Source organism: Vigna unguiculata, chromosome 1, assembly GCF_004118075.2.
Source record: "Vigna unguiculata cultivar IT97K-499-35 chromosome 1, ASM411807v1, whole genome shotgun sequence".
NCBI lineage: Eukaryota > Viridiplantae > Streptophyta > Magnoliopsida > Fabales > Fabaceae > Vigna > Vigna unguiculata.
In genome coordinates, this window is record NC_040279.1 from 38,771,090 (window position 1) to 38,790,540 (window position 19,451).

A 19,451-nucleotide genomic window follows, 5' to 3' on the forward strand; every position below is an offset into this window, starting at 1 on the left:
ACAGGGTGCAAGAAGAATTGCCCTCATTTTGTTTTATGTTTACACTGAGTGGGCTGTTAATGGGCCTTCCCGAAGAAGCCTGAAAACTCCATTTTTTCAACATTGAAATGGGAAGTCAGCGATTCATTTTCAACCATTTATTAGTTTCGGGTCGGGTAAAACCCAAATCGAGTATCGGACCACTCTACCCACCACCCACCCAAATCTGAAAAACCAGTTCCTTCTTCACCATCAAACTCACTCACATCGCAGCTTCAAAAACCGAAGATTCCTTCGACGATCTGCGACCCTCGCGTGTTGCATCCCCATCTCCCACTCCAAACAAAGCCATTTTCTATCGAAAGAAAGAGAAAGCGAATCAGAAAGTAAAAAAGAGAGAATGGGGTTTGGTTTGTTAGCTTCGAAGGCCCTCAGACCCACCTCGAGGCACCTCCTCTCTTCCCAAAACCCTACCATCTTCCTCCGAACCATCGTCTCCAAGCCTCAACTTTGCAATCCCGAGGCCTCCGCCGCGCAGCCGGCACAGCCACCACCCGTCGATCTTCCGCCGCGGACTCCGCTCGCTGGCGCGCGCGTCCACTTCGCAAACCCCGACGATGCCATCGAGGTCTTCGTGGACGGTTACCCCGTCAAAATCCCCAAGGGAATGACCGTTCTCCAGGCCTGCGAGGTCGCTGGCGTCGATATCCCGCGGTTCTGCTACCACAGCAGACTCTCCATCGCCGGCAATTGTCGCATGTGCCTCGTCGAGGTTGAGAAATCGCCCAAACCTGTCGCCTCTTGCGCCATGCCCGCTCTTCCTGGTTAGCTCATATCGTTTGTGTTAGAGTGATGATTTCGGTGTCTGTTTTGTGATTATCCTGTATGATGATGATTAAGATCGTTAGATTTTGATACTGTTGGTGATTCGAGTGATTATATGTATGGTGACTTATTTTAGTTTGATTATTTGAGTCTGATTTCCGCTGGATACAATCTTAGATTTGGCATTCTCGAACTTAGTTGTTGAGTTTCAGGTTTGTTGATGTTGTTCAGTTTTCTAATTCGTTGGAATAGTTGTCAACTTTGATCGGTTGATGTCGTATGAACATTATAGTTTGTGGATGATGGTGATGCTCGAGAAAGTCGATTGAGTTATATTGAATACATCATTTAGTCGCCAGCTGACATTATATATGCGTTCTGTAATATGCATTGACCTTTTAAAATTTTGTAGATAACTCAGACAGAAATTTGATTATATGACTTTTAAGATAGTTAGGTTAGAACTCAACAAACTTGTTCTACATCACAATTTATTGCTCATTTTGCTGTTTTTATATGAAGTAGTTTGTGCACAATTTCATTAGTTTAGTTTTTTTCTCTCTTTTTCCTTATTTGCACCGGAGCGTATTATTATTTTTTAAGTTTTAATTTTAAATGTCTGACATTTGGAGGAAAAATCATAATTTGCCAGTCGATTTTGCTTGTGGTGTCTTCGTTTTCTTGATCAGATATTACTTTATTTATATTCATATACAGTCACACGCACAAAAACAGATAAACATCCTTGGATTTTGTTTAATGAAGTTTTTGACCTGTTGTTGCTATGATTCTTGTTAAAGATGTAGTCTAATAAGATAAGATGTTCATCTTTAGGGATGAAAATTAAGACTGACACACCTGTGGCAAAGAAGGCTCGAGAGGGGGTGATGGAGTTTTTATTGATGAATCATCCATTAGATTGCCCAATTTGTGATCAAGGTGGGGAATGTGATCTTCAGGATCAGTCTATGGCATTCGGCTCTGATCGCGGACGGTTTACTGAAGTGAAGAGATCTGTGGTAGATAAAAATCTTGGACCTCTGGTGAAGACTGTGATGACTCGGTGCATTCAGTGTACAAGGTCAATATTGGACTAAACTTTATTATATTTACCCCTGCAAATCTTATTATTGTGAATGCAGATTTCAGTATTCTGTTTTCCCCTGCAAATCTTGCTACTGTGAATGCAGGTTTTAATATTTTATTTTTCCCTGCACATCTGCTTATTGTGAATGCGATTTTAATTAAAAGCTATACATTGGAGGTTGTGTTTATGACTTTTTTCCTGTAAAAAAACTATGAAATACTTTGATCTATAGAATGTTTATTTGAATAGTATTCTTGTAAAATTTAAGGACCCTCTATGTTGCATAACTCTGTTTCAAAATGAAATACTGTTTATGACGTTATGATGGTTAATGACAAAGTTCACGGTTCAATTTAACTTGCATATGCTGAAAGTGGCCTTTGTGAGTAATAATTTTGTCTGATTGTTTTGTTACTTTTTGCTGTCAGCTGAGGACCATCTTTGGTTTCTTTTGTTTCTGCTTTTGACATTTGGCATGCGTTGTTAATGTCTGAAACCCAACCTTTGACATTTTAGAAACTCTTCTTGCTATCAGTTAAATTGCCTTGGTAAACAATGTTGTCTGAGTGCTTGAAAGGCTGGTGGAATGTTTCTTTCTTGCAACAGGTGTGTTAGATTTGCAACTGAGGTCGCTGGGGTTCAGGATCTTGGCATGTTAGGTCGTGGCAGTGGAGAAGAGATTGGGACATATGTTGAAAAACTCTTGACAAGCGAGCTTTCTGGAAATGTCATAGATATCTGTCCTGTTGGAGCTCTCACCTCAAAACCGTTTGCATTTAAAGCCCGAAATTGGGAGTTGAAGGGCACAGAGACTATTGATGTTACTGATGCTGTTGGCTCCAATATTCGAATTGATAGCAGAGGACCTGAAGTAATGCGCATTGTTCCTCGTCTAAACGAGGTTAGGTTTTCTCATGGAAACATTTTTGTTGAACTGTGTGTGATTGCTGCTTCTTTGTGGTTTTTGAAATTATTTAATTTCTATACGAAAAACCATTTCCCCGTTTTTGCTGGTGCTTGAGAAATACTTCTCCCATGTTTTGAGTTTGTTTAGTAATAGAATTGTTGCTCGTAAGCTGATTAACTTGATGGGAACTGATGCACACCAAAACAATATAATGATGTTAATACAGTATGTGTAGGGACTGAATTATATAATTTCTAAGCATTAAAACTATAAGAGGTAAAGTTTGTACAACTATAAGGAATAAATGAGTTATTAAACCTAGAAATAAGTTCAATGATGTAATATTGAAAATTAAAGAAGAAAAAGAAAACCTTAAACAAGGACTAGGTTGGCTAGGTCTACTAGAGATCGGAACTTGTTGAGAAAAGAACAAAAGAAACATCTTTCTCTTTCCAAACGATTGGAAATGAAAGAAATAGTGAGTTTATTCAAGGTAATTGTGTACTTACTAAATATCGTCTCAATTCATCCTATTTCATACTATCGATGATGTTCTAAAAATTTAACATGATCTTGTGAGATCAAATAAACCACTAAATGGTTTTTTGATTATTTGTCAATGGATAACCATACTTTCTACTAGGAAGCGAGTTTACACCTAACTCACTTTTACAAAACCAGCCAGTAAAGTTAAGTTTGTTCCCACTTATATACTGTAAATTGGTCTTAAATAGTGTTGATATGAGATCTCTAACATATCCCCTTCACGCCGAGGCATGGACACCTTATGCGTAAGACTAGACATTTTGAGTGGTTTGATAGTGAGTAATAAAATAGGCCCAACAAACCTTGTTAGGATAGACTCTGGTATCATATCATGAAGCAAGTTTAAGTCCAACTCATTCTCACAAATCGGCTTGTAAGGTAAGATTTGCCCTTACTTATATACCGTAAATTGACCTTATCTCCAATGAATGTAGGATCTCCAACACTTTCAAAATAAAATATTGATGTTTTAACCTATATGATATTACATTACCATTCATAGGTACCTTACTGAGATAATTGACTGGTCTTATTATTTTGGTAGCGGGTTGCTGGAGATGTAAGGTTTTCGTGCGATTGTGCTTTTGACTTTGACTAAATTGTTGTACAATGTTAATGTATTTTTACTGCAATTAGATCCTCTCTTTTAATTTTTATGGTAGGGCCATGCAGAGAGAGCATGCTTTACAAAGTTTTGTATGCACTGTACTAGCCACACTACCTGTGATTCAAATAATTTTGTGCCTTTCTCCATATTAGCATTTCATATGAAAAGCTCACGTGAGAGAATCCAAATCTGTGTTATCATTTAAGAGAATCCTTATTGTAATTACATGACCGACCAGTGAGAATCCCCTGTAACTGCTGATCTTTTGGAACCAAGGGGTTTCATTTATCATTTTCTGGATTGAATTTATAGTTCTTACATTGTTTTATATTTCTATGCTTTGGGAAAACTTTGCTCAATTACCAATGGGAAAATCGCTCTCTTCTTTTTTCTTTAACAAAAAACCATTCTCAGGGAGAGAAGAGGTTGGTTTCTGGTCTTAGTTTTGTTATTTTTGAAGCTTGAACTGCTTGCCCATTGCAGGATATAAATGAAGAATGGATTTCAGACAAAACCCGCTTTTGTTATGATGGTTTAAAGAGGCAGAGGTTAAATGACCCCATGGTTCGTGGTCCTGATGGACGCTTTAAGGCTGTTAACTGGCGTGATGCACTTTCTGTTATAGCAGATATTGCCCACCAAGTTAAACCAGAAGAAATTGTTGGAGTAGCTGGGAAACTTTCTGATGCCGAGTCCATGATTGCCCTAAAAGATTTCTTAAATAGGATGGGGTCAAATGATGTGTGGGGTGAAGGCATTGGTGTAAATACTAATGCTGATTTCAGATCAGGATATATTATGAATACCAGCATTGCTGGTCTTGAAAAAGCGGATGTGTTCCTATTGGTTGGTACCCAGGTATTTGTCACTATCTCTAATTTATTTTAATTGATTCTCTGTATTTTAACGTTACAGATGGTCATATAGTTCCTGTGTATAGACTATAGATTTTCTTTCGGTACTTCATCTCATAATGATTTAACAATCCACTGATGTAAATTCTAATTATTCTCCAGCTTTTTTTTGTTTTCATATTTTTTTTACTTGTCAACAAAATAGGAATCCCATGTTTTTGCTTTTTTCCCATAATAGTATTCTATTCTTTTGGCGCTTCTCTTGGATACCTTAAATCCTCATGATACTCTGACAACAGCTATGAGAGGTTGGTCTGAAGTTTTACAACGACATTCTGCTTTGGAAAATGAAATTTTCTTATCGTTGATTTTTTTTTTTGCAAATATCCTGTTTCTGCGCTGGATTTGATTTTGATAAATGTTGTTTTGATTGGGGGCCTTTTATGCCAAGGAGGAGCTTTAGTTTTCAACCCTGTAAACTTTTTGAAGTATTGTGTTTTGACTTGGCTCGTCTACTGGTTATAGATAGAGCTTGGGATCTTCTATGCAGGCATAACCTTTTGTCGCTTCTGTGTTGTCTTTAATTATCTTGTTTGTTCATTCTCAAATTTGCAGCCACGGGTAGAAGCTGCTATGGTTAATGCCAGAATACGCAAGACTGTCAGATCAAACCAAGCCAAAGTTGGGTACATTGGGCCTGCTACTGATTTCAACTATGACCACAAACATCTTGGTACTGACCCTCAAACACTTATTGAAATTGCTGAGGGTCGCCACCCATTTTTCAAGACACTATCAGATGCCAAAAACCCTGTTATCATTGTTGGTGCCGGGGTTTTTGAGAGGAAGGACCAGGATGCAATTTTTGCCACTATTGAAACCATTGCACAAAAGGCAAATGTTGTCAGACCTGACTGGAATGGCCTCAATGTGCTGCTTCTCCATGCTGCCCAGGCTGCCGCACTTGACCTTGGACTTGTTCCACAATCTGAGAAAAGCCTCGAGTCTGCAAAATTTGTATATTTGATGGGTGCTGATGATGTGAACTTAGACAAGATCCCAGATGATGCTTTTGTTGTTTATCAAGGTCACCATGGTGACAAAAGTGTTTACCGTGCAAATGTTATTTTGCCAACGGCAGCATTCAGTGAGAAGGAAGGGACCTATCAAAATACAGAAGGATGCACGCAACAAACGTTGCCTGCAGTTCCAACCGTTGGTGACTCCAGAGATGATTGGAAAATAATTCGAGCTCTGTCTGAGGTGGCAGGAGTGCGTTTACCCTATGATACAATTGGGGCTGTTCGTGCCCGAATCAGGAATGTAGCCCCAAACCTAGTGAACGTGGATGAGAGAGAACCAGCCACATTGCCATCTTCACTGAGACCATCCTTCACTCAGAAGGTAGACACAACTCCATTCGGGACTGTAATTGAAAATTTCTATATGACCGACGCCATAACCAGGGCATCAAAGATAATGGCACAATGCAGTGCTATGCTGTTGAAGAAGTGAAGCATGGGTTTTTTTATTTTTTGGTTTCAATAATGAAGATTCACGTTTATCTATCCTGGCCGTGCAAGACTTTGCTTGCAAAAACTTATTGGATGTTGGAAGTAGTATCCAATAAATGAAAACTAGGATTTATCTGTTCCATTTGTAATTTGCGGTGTGAAAGCACCAGTATTTAGAACTATTGCCGTGTACAATTTGAGTTATCCTACTGATTGTGAAAGATTTACTCGACTAATCCATTTTCCATAGTCAGGAAATGCAGATATAAATTTTATTGCAATTTATTTACCTTTGCTGTATGCAAGAATGAACAGTTACCCAAGTTAAATTCAACGTATTAGGTTACCGGGGTAAGAAGAAAGATAAAAGGGACGAATTGAAAATTCAGTCGAAACTTTCAAGTCACCTAATGGAAGGTTACATAGGGGGATTTGGTAGAAAAAAATTATCGGGTTCGATCGATACAAATGGCACTTTACGCAGATTTATGGTTTTTTCTTTTATTTTATCATTTGTCTGAGTTCATGACTTGGACTGCATCATCCTCTAACATATTACTACTCATTGTTTATGGTAGACAATTCAGTGAAGCTCTACATTCTCAAAATATCACTGTTTTTGTCAGTTGTCTTGTTTTTTCATGAATTATTTGCATTTATAAGACACAGCAAGAACATCTCATCAAATATCAAAGAATTTTGTTTTTTTATGTTGTCATTTAATTATATTTGTTACATATAATAAATGTGTTGAGTTTATAATAGTTATTTTGAAAATTATACTTCAGATAATTTATGTGAGTAATTCTGTAGAAATAGTTATTTTAATAACATGTGAAAATTAAACTCGAGCAGTTCTCTCTTCAGAAGACACGTTTGACATACAAAATGGAACCATACTAGAAGCATAAACATTCCCAAACCTTCTATAATTTTGTATTGTATTGCATCAGATTTATCTTTTCCATAGCATTTGCAGTAGCAACACACTGCAACACAACGAATCCACGGCATGAAAACATAACGCAGGAGTGCCAATGATCCTATTTTTCAGTCCTGGAGGTGACGAGAGTTACTTCTCCACCTTTGAAAATGAAGAGATACCTGTCTGATTATATGCGGTGTCCCAATTCTTGCCATCAAAATGTCTGATTTCAACATGGGTCAATGTTCCAGGGTCAACACATCTAAATGTAACTGCGACCCCATCTGGATTCGAGCGTGGATAATAGAAGGAGGTTATGCCACAGATTTTACAGAATGTGTGCTTTGCAGTCTGAGCGCCAAAAGTGTATGTTGTGAGAAACTTCACAGAATCTCCCAAAAGCTCAAATTGGTCAGCAGGCACAATGAAGTGAGTATTGCCTCTCATGTTGCAGTTTGAGCAGTTGCAATCCCATGCCACAACACTGGAAGGAGCAACCACTTTCCACCTTACACTCTTACAATGACAACCTCCACTGTGTACCACTTTTTCAGCATCCATTTCACAGTTCTCAACACCTGATGATTATGATTGAAATGTTGGCTTCTACGGTCACAGCTTCCTGTCAACTATAGTTTGTCATGCACAAAGACCAAGTCAAAGAAACAAGACTCAGATTGGTATCAGAACTTAAAAATCAAGTAGGGAACAAGTTGGAATCATATCCATAAATTCAGTAATAAATAAATTATGGGTTTGTGACAAATCATGTTGCTAACAAATTACACATTTTGTTTCCAAAGAAAGAGAAAGAACAAGGTGGGGGGATTTTGCAAATCAAAGTGAGGAATTCGATGAGGCTCACATAAATTAAACATGGACTTCTATTTTTTAGATGAATAAATCTTTGATTTAACAAAATGAGAAGAACTAAAGATTTTGAAATATTATTGTGCAACTCAATCAGGTTTCATTCAAAGATCTACAAAGTATGCACATAAAAAATTCAACTTACAATCACATTAATGTTGAAACTTATTGTCACATACTGCAAGCGTGTTTCCACTGAGACAACTATCTTGAACTGAGGCAACAATAGTTTTACCTCAAACTACGACAACTCAGCTTCACGCTTTCAAATTTTGCATACACACAAATCAATTAATCACAGTGGCGGAACCGTATTTTGATACCAAACTAAGGAAGAACTTCCCGTAAACATCTCGCAATTGTTTGAAGCCACAACCAGCCACCCCTCCCCTCATTTCACCTCTTAACCTCTATAAAATATTTACAAGAACTTTATGAAATTTCCAACTACCCACTAACCCTAGGAAATGAAAAACCATGGAGAAAGCGTTGATGGTCTAAATTTAGAACAAACGAGGAAACATTGATCAAAGTGCACGCAAGAGAAAAACAAATCAGCTTAGTTCACAAAGGTATTGATCAAGAAAAGGGAAAAGTATTGAGAAATACAGAAAAACCCTTTGCAAGAAGCAAAATTAAATCAAAGATTCTCAAAACTTTTTCACGATCGCATCAGATGGGTATTAAATCAAAAAAATAAATGAAATATGTATACCAGTTATATTGTCTTGCAGGTTGTGACTTGGGCATGTCAACTTCAAATTCGAAAAACTGTATTCAACTTACTAATTTTCTTTTGAAGTAACAAGGCTAAATACGTCAGAATCAAATATTCTATTATTTTGTATTCTGCTTCATACATATCTATATGTTATCTTTTTGGAATATTATTTTTTAATAAATTTTTATTAACGAATTTTTATAATACATACGTGACAGTAATGGATAAAAAAATTAATGTAAATTGAAAAGGAAAAAAATTAATGTGTTAAAAAATTAAATTTTGCCAAAATAATATAGTCCTATTTTTTTTTTCTTTAATAAAAAGGACATCAATTTCCAATAACTAACACCTATTGGTAGAGCGCTTGCTAAATAATGAAGATTCATTTATCTTTAATCTCCTCAAATCACAGTCTCAAGGCCCAAATCCATGTCTTTTCTATACTGTCCGCCAGTTTATACTTTCAAATTTCGGATATAATTTTCTTCATACTCTATATTAAGTATAACACTTATATCAAATATTGAACCATCATTTTATTGATAATTATTAGAACTAATAATTAAAACATCTGTCATTGTTAATATAGAATTTTAAATATTTATTTAAGTAATATTATTTATGCATCTTAGATAATTCTAAGTTTTGTTAAACTTATTGTTTATAATTCATTCATTGACACCTTCATACATTACTATGTTCACTATTGCATGTTTACAGCACAAAAGTCGATTTTGTCTCTTTATTTCTCGAGATATCATTAGAATTTGAAGTTGGGTCTGACCCTCAACTTCCAGATTTGAGGCTACTGCTTCCCTCACCCCAATAATTACTATCTGCACTACTGCACACACATCAGTACTAGGAAAAGACTCAGCCATCCTTCATTACTGCACACACCACACATCAGCTGCAAAGGAAGAAGAGAGGGAAGAAAAATAATAGAAAATGCAGAAAAAAAAAAAACTCGTTTTGGAAAGTTTTTATCGGAACATGTATGATCCCAAAAACTCTTTAAAAACACAATTCGTATAGGTGTTTCGAAAAACTTGTTCCAAAAGACAGGGAAGTTTATTTTGAAAACTTCATTATGAAAAAGTTTATTTTGAAATATATCTCATATGTTCCAAAAAATTTATTATGAAAACTTATTTCAGAAATTTCTTTCCTGAAATTCTATTATGAAAATTTTGTTCCAACTTTTTTTTCCAAAAGATTCCAACATATGTAATCTGAAAATCACTTTTTTCAAGGATAAAATAGCTATTTTAAAATTTTGAAGGGATGCACGAAGAAAATGTGGGGTGCAGCAAGTAAAACCCAAATTCTTTTTCTTATGCGTTGGGCTAAGTACATCTAGATTTTTTTTTTCCTCTGTCCGTTGTGGTAATTGATTTCGGCATACTGATTCGTAGACAGCTAGATAAATGTTACATGAAGAGGTAGAACACAAATTGTTGTATTTCACTTTCCTAGGCCAAGCTAGAACATCCACTGTAACAAGGATGTGAGTAAACACAAAAATAAAAGCAAAATAGAAAAATCATGCTAAGAAAAAAAATAATGAAGTAAAAAAGTTCAATTTCTGGAGTTAAATTTATTTTATAAATATACAAAACCTACATACATATTTTATACAATTTTATTTAGCAGTGTTTTTTTTCTTCTTCTAATTCTTTCCGGTTTTTTTTTTTACTCCGATCCGTGCAATACATTAAAAACATCTTTTATTTCCTCTTATTTCTTTCTTATCTACGGTTAAGAATATAAATGTGAGTCTAAGTCTCATATTGGCTAGAAATGAGAAAGTAAAGATATAAATAAGTGTGAATCTAAGTCCCACATTGACTAGAAATGAGAAAGTAGAGTACTATATAAGAATAAAGACTCATAAACCTAATAAAGACCCATAAATTCATTGCCCTAAGGGTTTAGGCTGAGAGTGGTGTCAATGTTTCATGTAGTTGAACTCAGATCTTATTGGTGTTTGTTTTCCTCTGTAATACTTTCGAAAATTTTAGGTTGAGAGTGATGTCGATACATAGCTCAGATCTTATTGGTGTTTGTTTTCCTCTGTAATACTTTCGAAAATTTTAGGTTGAGAGTGATGTCGATACTTTATGTACAACGCATGCAAAATATATAGTTTATGCTGTGCAATGCATGAGATGAAACTTCATTCATAGTAATAACTAACAGCGAGATACTCTGAAACGTACTCGATTCGTTTCAGCTGTTGTTGTCGTTGATGTCCCCATGCACGTGTCGATGTATAGATTTTTTGTGAGAATATTTAAAGGTGTAGATTGTGTAAAGTTTAAGATTTGTGTCCTCATACAATTAACCATCTTAGATTCTACAAGCTCTTGCCGTCTTCAGTTGTTCCATTTCTTTGCCCCAACAAGAGGAGAAAAGTAGGTGTTCCATGCATTACTGCTCAACACCAATTTTCGTGCCCATATTTGGAAGTTCTAAGTTCTTCTTTTCTTTCTTTCTTTATTGACCAGAAGAAATAAAACGCAGAGATTTTCAGTTTGAAACTTGCATTCCTAAATACAATGAACCAACAAGCTGCTATACATTTACAAACAAAATCTATTGTGGACCTTTATGTTCGCCAGTTTTTAACCATTTAAAAGGCCACGCGAATTATACTCCAATATATTTTAACAATCTAATACATAGTTTTTAAAAAGGAAAACAGTGACAAATACATAAAATTTAATACATTAATTATTTAAGAATCAATGCATTTAATCAGGCCTTCATATTTTCAATTGCCTCCTTCGGGGATTCACTTTCACTCTTTGTTGATCTCAGTGATGCCTTCATTCTCTCTGACAAAAAGATAAATAACAGTGACAAATACAAGTCTTTATTTCTGAGCAATCACTTGTTGTATCTCACAGTACTGAATTTTCCGGAATTGAACTAACTGTGTTCTATTTACTTATTCTGTGGCATTTCCTAAAATGGTTTCACTCGAATTTCATGCTTCATATTTTTTTATTTGGTGCTCCCCTTGGCTTCTCTGTGGTTAAAGGTCTTCTTGTCCATTTCTTTCTCTGTACCCCTCAACACCATATATAATTTATTGGATATTGATTCACCGTGGTTTAATGGGTACTTAGAATGGGCTTTAAGCTAAAATAATATATTAATAACATCATATATCTTGATTAGAATATATCTTGATTAGAATATATAATTTTCACTGAGGGTAAAAAAACACATCGTAAAAAAACACTTATTATGATAAATATTCTGACATTATAATTGTATAAGTTATAAAAAATACATTCTTTTTATAATGTCAGAAAAACATGTCATAGTAAATATGACTTATTACTATGACAGGTATTTGAGTAATAATTATAGTAAATTCAACTTAATATGACAAGTATTTGGAAACTTGTCATAATAAGTGAATATGATAGGTATACCTAGGATAAAATTATTTAATTTTAAACAAAATTTGAAATAAATTGGACAAAAATAACAAATATAGAAATCAATTGAAGATAAAATATTGGTCTTCACACATGACGCAACTATTAGATCGACACATGGACATTTTTTTAAAATTAAAATTAAAAAGTAAAAAAAATTATAAAGTGACATGTGACAGTCAGCGTTCATTACCGTTAATTATTTAAACAACGTTAACAAAAAATGACTAAATTGAACAAAATTGACAAAAATTTGGACCTATTTAAACAAATAAACAATATTAGAACTAAAATAACAAAACTGAACGAAAATTGGGATAAAAAGATTTTTTAACTTTTTTTTAAAGAAAAAGATAAAATGATTTCATAAATAGTGTTGCTTAAAAGGTGTGAGGTTAACTTCAATTAAATTTTATGATAATGTTGTAACTATTATCTCTTTCAACTTCGAAGAAAACACTATTTGACATCTTCAAAAGCATTCAAACAGTAAACTCGACTAAGATTGATAATAACAATAATGTAGTATTGAACATTGTTCACCGTCATTGAATCTATCATACCCAATACCAATTAGGCTGCATCACTCTATATAAATCTCTCTTGACAAAGTTTGCTCTAAAATATAAAATACAATCACTCTACTTCCGAGAAAAGAAGTTAAATTGTAAATTATTTTTGAAAATTTTCTGAATAAAAATTTTGAATTTATGCAAAAATATGTTTTAACTCACAGAAATTATTATTTATAAATTTTTTTAAGAAATTATGATTTGTTAGCAGTAAGTAACAGTTGATGATTTTGCTTTTGTCTAAAGATAAGAAGAAAGTGAAAGAAGGATGGGTTGGGGAACAAGTCCATGTTGTTTGAGGAGGTTGTGAAACAAATCACATGCCAACCCAAACACTTCCTTTGGACCACATACTCATGCCATTTTTAGCTTCTACTACCTCACTCATCACTTTTCAATATTTCCATTTATTTAACTAATTTTATTTCAATCACTCAACTTCTTTTCATAAATATCCAAACAAAATTTCGTTAACATTAATTAATGTTACCCAATACTCCTAAATTGGCTGTAATTGAACTTTTATTCACTTCGTATATAAACAATCTCATATGTTTAAAAGTTGAGATCAAACATTATTTTTCTTTTTTAACCTTTAGAGTTAAAAAAAAATCCATTAATTATAATAATTAATCCTAATAATATTGTCTCGATAGATTTAAATTTGAAACATTACTCTAACGTACAGACAATTAAAATACTTGTTCATATATATTAACTACTATTTTATCATTAAAAATATTAATTTAATATTCAATTTTAGCTTGAAACATCTAGCGGTACAAATTTCTGTTCATGATGTCTGATTCTTTATAATCAGAAATTGCAAAAGAAATTAAATTATTAATTCATGGTTGACCCTGGTCCATGATTGTGACCATTCATTATTAATTCATTCACCTTCTTTCTTTTCCATCTCTATCTCAAAAATCGACTTACCTCAATCCTCCTTATATTTCACGTTTTATCATCGCTTTATTGCTAATTATTTTCTAAATTATATAAATAAATAAATAACTTATTCTAAAAAATAAAGTATATCTGAATGATACTTACGTTTTTCTTAAACATCCTCTGTCAATTGAAAGACACTATTGATAAATGATATGGAGTGTTATGCAATATATTAATTAATTATGATTTTTTGTGATGTCCCACGAGATATCTGGTGGTCTAAGTTTGTACAGAGCAAGAATTTATGAGTGGAAATGGCTCTCTTCAAGCTCATCCAAAGACATAAAACTACCTTCGTTGACTTATTCAATAATTATTTATATATCCAATTTCACTATATGTTTATCATTTTTTTTTCTTTCTTTCCTATATATCTATGGAAAAATACCATGTGCTTTTAGATCATCCGGTCTAAATAATTAACCTTCATATAATATATAATTAGAGTTGTTATTTTTTTTATAAACTAAGCTTTTTAAATATTATTGCATAAAAAAATTATGTGAAGATATATGTTGATACAAAACTATATATTATACAAAGGGTCCAATTCCGACCTACATGGCCAATTTCAATCATTGAGTGGGTCATGTCATAAACATTTTATTTTTACCAAGTAACAGTATTCCTCTAATTCCACTATTTCTTTCTGGGATGAGAACAAGGCTATAAATGACATGTAGGTGAATTCTGAAAAGATGTTTTTACAAAACTTTTCTGTTTGAAATGTGTTTGGTCAGAAAGTAGGAACTCTATTATCCAAACCCTAATGATGGGTTAGATATATAAAATAGGTTAATTGGTTTTAAATATATGACCTTTTAACATCCATCCAAGACAATAAAGTGTTTTTCATTTTTGTTTCAGTTATTTTGGGGTGTAATTTTAGGATTATGAAATAAATGTAAATGAGGAATATAATTTGTGATATTGTTATCGATAAAAAGAAAAAAAAAATGATAAAGGCAACGACTAATGATGGTTGATTCTTTTTGATGAAAAATTCATTAAAATCACAAGAAATAGGATTGGTCAATTTTTTAAATAAAATTAATGGAACACTTTATCTTGATATATTGTATAACATTGGTTAAGTTAAGAAGATATATATTTTTTTAAATTACGAAGAAATAACAATGAAAAATATCAGGAAAATATGTTTTCGGGGGATTATGAAATTAAGATAGAAGTTTCCAACACGTCTATTATAATATTTGCACACTAAATTGAGAAAGCAGCATGAGTGAAAAACGGGTCAGTCTTATCTGTTTTGACCCGTCCAACTTTTGATCCGTCAAAAAATACTAGGTCGGGCTGAGTTGCACAATTCAACGTGTCCTGTTTTAGGACAAACTAGTGGGCTGGCCTGTCAAGTTTTATTTTATTTTAATTCTTTTCATTTTCTTTTAATTTTTTTAAAATTTTTGTTTATATATATATATATATATATAAATTTTAAACATAAAAAGTAAAAAAATAATAAAAAAACGGATTAGCAAATTATATGGGTTAAACCACAACGGGTTGGCGGATTCGAAATTCCAATCCGATTTGCCTTTTTTCGGACAGGCTGGTGTGCTAATTCGACGAGTTTGACTCGCTTTGAAATCCCTAGAAAGCAATCATTATTTACATTTTCATCTTTTAATGTGGGATAATGATACTTTAATTCACTTTTTTTGAAGTGATTGGAGTAATGGTGGGTTAAAATTTGATAAAAAAAGTGGATTAAATTATTATTATTCTTTAATATGTACTTTTTGTTTAATTAAATTTCAAAATTTTCATAATTTTAGACATTAAGTAAGTTTTGATTAAATTTTATTAGTTTATTAAGTATTGATTTTTTCAAAATGAATTTATGTAATTTGATATTTTTATTAACTAAATAATATAAATATTATCTTACTTGTTTTCACATATTAAAACGTGTAAAAATATGTGATTAATATAAAAAATCATATAAAACAATAAATAAATTTTGTTGATGCTTTTCATTTTATTTTTAAGTATGTTTTAAAATAAAAGAGATGAAAAACAGCTATAATAATGTCAAAAGAAATATTTATATTTTACTCTTAAATTATATTTTAAAATTAAAAAATAAATTAAAAAATTAAATTTTGTCATTTATAATCACGTAACTGTCATTATTAATATATTATTTTAATATATACTAATGTAAATACATATGGATAGCACTTGTGTATCCATGTTTAAAATATATATAATATTTTATTAATGTTCGATGATATTATAATATTATAAATTATTCGACTACTTATTTACATTGTTTATTTAGTTATTTTTGTTTGACTATATTTGCTTGACAGATAGTCAATCGCTTAAAAAAAATTATAATTAATAATCAATACAACTATGGTAAAATTTGAACTTTAAGAAAATAACATTTGTTTTTTTCTTTTACCATGACATTGTTTTGTATATTTGTCTTAAACTTTTATCTCAATCCACCTACGAAATCAAAGTTATTTAAAATATACATCATCAAACTCTTTATGATTAAATCATTTTCAGTCTTAATTGTCAAAACCAATTTTAAGTATTCAAAAGTAAGCATAAAAATAGATTAAAGAAGCTCAAATACATATTAAAAGTGTGTATAAATTGTATTTATAAATGTACATACACAGCTGCAGCGCAGTTTAATTTGACCGCTTTATATTTTTATTAGGAATTAAACAATGGGTTGGCATGGTAACTTTGTTGAGAACTTTTTGTTACTAATATCAAATTTTTAGAAATTAAAAAGTTTGAATATTAGATTGACACTTTCTTATATTTCTATTTCTTTATTTAATATTTTTTATTTTTTTTAGGATTGCTTATGACTATATGCGACTAATCTTTGCTTTTTTATGTTTGCGGCATAACATAGCCCATAGATACGAATTGTTTATATTAGTCTTTCTTGTTTTATTCTATACTTTGATTCTTCTCTTATTAGTTTATACATATCAATAAGATATTACTTTTCTGCAAATATTTTATTAGTAATTTTAATCTAGGTATAATCAGACAATATTATTTTAATAGAGACCAAAAAATTGTATTATAATTAGTTAGTTTGACGTTTTATATGATTTTGCATAACTTTTTTTTTTTCATTTGCTCTCCGGTGCAGACCAAGTGTCGATTACATTCTTGTTCGTTTTGTTGATGCCATTTTCACAATGAAATGTTAGTGAGACTGGGGACAATCTCTAACAGGTGATTTTTGGTCAAAAATGTTTTTATATGACCCGTGAATTAGTTTTTATGCATTCAAATGTGTTTGGGAATTTAATATCTCCAACATCATTTGTTTGATGTTCACTGAGTATTCAGTTTTGCATTCAATTAATTATTTAATGGTGTATGTGGCTATTGTATTTTGTTTCTTTATCTACATGCATTGTCCACTCAACAATCTCTACACTCGAATGACATGTGTTATTTCAATTGAATTATTCTCTTGCAAACTTTATTCTGAATAAACTTTATGTAACTTTTAATAAAATTGAGCAAACGTTTGTATGATGAGTATTAAATACATTTTTGTATTTTCCTGAAATTGTTAAGAATCTAAGTGTGAGTCAAAGTCTCGTATTGGTTAGAGATGAGAAGAGAAGGTAGAGCATTATATAAAGATCAAGATTCGTAAATTCATTATCTTAAGGTTTTAGATTGAAAATGATGTCAATGCCTTATGTGGTTGAACTCATATTTGTTCTCTCTAATAAAACTTATTCTTCTATAGACTTAACAACTGGTATCAGAATCGATGGTCAAAATCGACTAAGATGAATAAAGGTTAGGAATAACAGAAGATTTTTTTTTTTTATTTTAATGCTATTTTAAACAGGACAGAAATTTTGTAAAAAAATGTATATTTACCGAGAAGTAACAAACAATGATATAATTTTGGTACAAGATAGTTGCCTAACTTGCTTCGCCTACTGATGATTAGATAGCTATCAATCTAGATGGTTGTTTTACGTAGTGACAAAATATTAAATAATTTGAATGCTTTTGTCGGATATTTTTTCAAACGCATGCATTGAAACGGGAGACATAATCTGTGAGCTGTACAGAGTAAGATGCAAGTAAACAAAATTTGCTGATTAAAAAAAGTAAACAATTTTTATAATGTGACAAAATGTGCAAACATTTTATGGAAAGAAAGTTATAGGATTTCCAATTGGGACAAAGGAATTTGCGGCTCAATATTTTAGATAACAATTGATTCACTGGTTTTTACTCAGAAGTAGACAATTTAATGAAGATAACAAATGCTTCAAATCTCCTCATAATATCCACATTGTTTATAGATTGTATGCACATGCACTTATACTATACATTCGCTGTTTTTACTTGCACCGTCTTGTTGTGTGTAGTTGTATTTTGATTCAATGAATTGGTTTGCATCACATTTGCATCTTCATATAATTGTGAAAATTCACATCATCTTCGCTAATTCATAATAATGTGTTCCAACTTAACTAATGAAGAAGGCGTTAGATAAATATAGGGTTTTGATTTAAATATAAAAATATTTTTTATACATTTATGTGTAATTTTTTTGGAAAGGTTTTTAATTATTTTTTATTGAGTGAGTCAGCAAAACCCTTTTGGATTACGATATAGGACTAACCGAAATAAAGAAATGAAGCATTAAGTAATAACTTGCGGAAAGTGTATGCTTTATGAGCTGGGATCAAACCACTTATAGAAAAATAGGGTTAAATAAGTTTTGGTAAATCTAAAATGAGTCAATAATAAAATTCACACTTTCAATTTATTTTCAGTATTTTTAATATTTAATAAACACATAAATTTAACATTGATAACTATTTTTGTCACTTTTAAGTTAACAATATTAATATATTAATTTTTATTGATAATTTAGTATCACGCACCAGTATACGTATATCTACAAATATTTAAATAAATAATTGTATGGCAATATTATTAATTTAAGAATAGTAAAAATATTTGAAAAATAATAAAATTGTTGTTAAAACTAAATTTACATATATTCGTTAAAGATTAAGTATTAAAAATCGAAGTTAGAAACCTTAATAAAAAAAGTAAGTGTAGAAAATATTTTGGCGGGGATGTAACAGTTTAGTATTGTTTCTTTTTCACTCACTGAGGAGTTGACCACCCAAACAAACATCACCTTCTGTCGTACCACTACAGTGACAAAATGTTGGGTTACCCACTTCTTCTTCCAAGAACCAGCTGTTCTTCACCAACATCATATGTCACCCTCCTTCTTACAACAAAAATATTTTCTTCTAATATTTTATCTAATCTTCCAAAATTCACACACCACTAACTTCTTAAACTACTGAAATATATTATGTGTTTAAAAAAATATATAATATTAATAATAAAATTAAATTGGATAGGTGCATATGTTAAAAGAAGCAAATACTAGAATTGAGCATAATTGAAATAAAATGTATTTAAAAAATAGTGAGAAGTATGGGAGCGTAATAAAGAAGGGGCGTAAAGAAAGATGATAGGACAGATACCCCCTTCACATAAATGAAATTATAAAACCATCTGAGCAAGACACACCTTCCAACTTTAAATATCTCACCCCAAATTTAATTGGGTGGGATCAAAACAT

At 31.9% G+C, this 19,451-nt stretch overlaps 2 protein-coding genes across 8 annotated transcripts; one reads left to right on the forward strand and one right to left on the reverse strand.

Moving 5' to 3' along the window:
* The first annotated feature begins 213 nt into the window (after positions 1-213).
* Positions 214-6,600, forward strand: LOC114174262 (NADH dehydrogenase [ubiquinone] iron-sulfur protein 1, mitochondrial). Its single transcript, XM_028059075.1, has 5 exons — positions 214-803; positions 1,639-1,885; positions 2,498-2,792; positions 4,435-4,809; positions 5,421-6,600. Exons 1-5 carry the CDS (start codon positions 380-382, stop codon positions 6,318-6,320), a joined length of 2,241 nt encoding a protein of 746 aa, XP_027914876.1. The 5' UTR covers positions 214-379; the 3' UTR covers positions 6,321-6,600.
* A 554-nt stretch (positions 6,601-7,154) lies between these two features.
* On the reverse strand, positions 7,155-8,931 carry LOC114174712 (centromere protein V). 7 transcript variants are annotated; one of them, XM_028059591.1, is made up of 2 exons: positions 8,830-8,931; positions 7,155-7,866 (listed from the first exon to the last, which is right to left on the reverse strand). In XM_028059591.1, exon 2 carries the CDS (start codon positions 7,803-7,805, stop codon positions 7,392-7,394), a length of 414 nt encoding a protein of 137 aa, XP_027915392.1. In that variant the 5' UTR covers positions 7,806-7,866; positions 8,830-8,931; the 3' UTR covers positions 7,155-7,391. The 7 variants fall into 7 exon arrangements, with proteins under 7 accessions (XP_027915392.1, XP_027915362.1, XP_027915378.1 ...); XM_028059561.1 differs by having other exon boundaries at positions 7,155-7,873; XM_028059577.1 differs by lacking the exon at positions 8,830-8,931 and adding an exon at positions 8,724-8,797 and having other exon boundaries at positions 7,155-7,873.
* Between the last annotated feature and the right edge of the window lie 10,520 nt (positions 8,932-19,451).

What these genes read in the sequence shown, in the direction of transcription:
- LOC114174712 (XM_028059591.1), bottom strand. Translation starts at nt 7,805, where the DNA reads ATGGATGCTGAAAAAGTGGTACACAGTGGAGGTTGTCATTGTAAGAGT.
- LOC114174262 (XM_028059075.1), top strand. Translation starts at nt 380, where the DNA reads ATGGGGTTTGGTTTGTTAGCTTCGAAGGCCCTCAGACCCACCTCGAGG. An exon ending in CGCCATGCCCGCTCTTCCTG is followed by an intron (nt 804 to 1,638) that starts GTTAGCTCATAT and finishes GTTCATCTTTAG; the next exon opens with GGATGAAAATTAAGACTGAC. An exon ending in TTGTTCCTCGTCTAAACGAG is followed by an intron (nt 2,793 to 4,434) that starts GTTAGGTTTTCT and finishes TGCCCATTGCAG; the next exon opens with GATATAAATGAAGAATGGAT.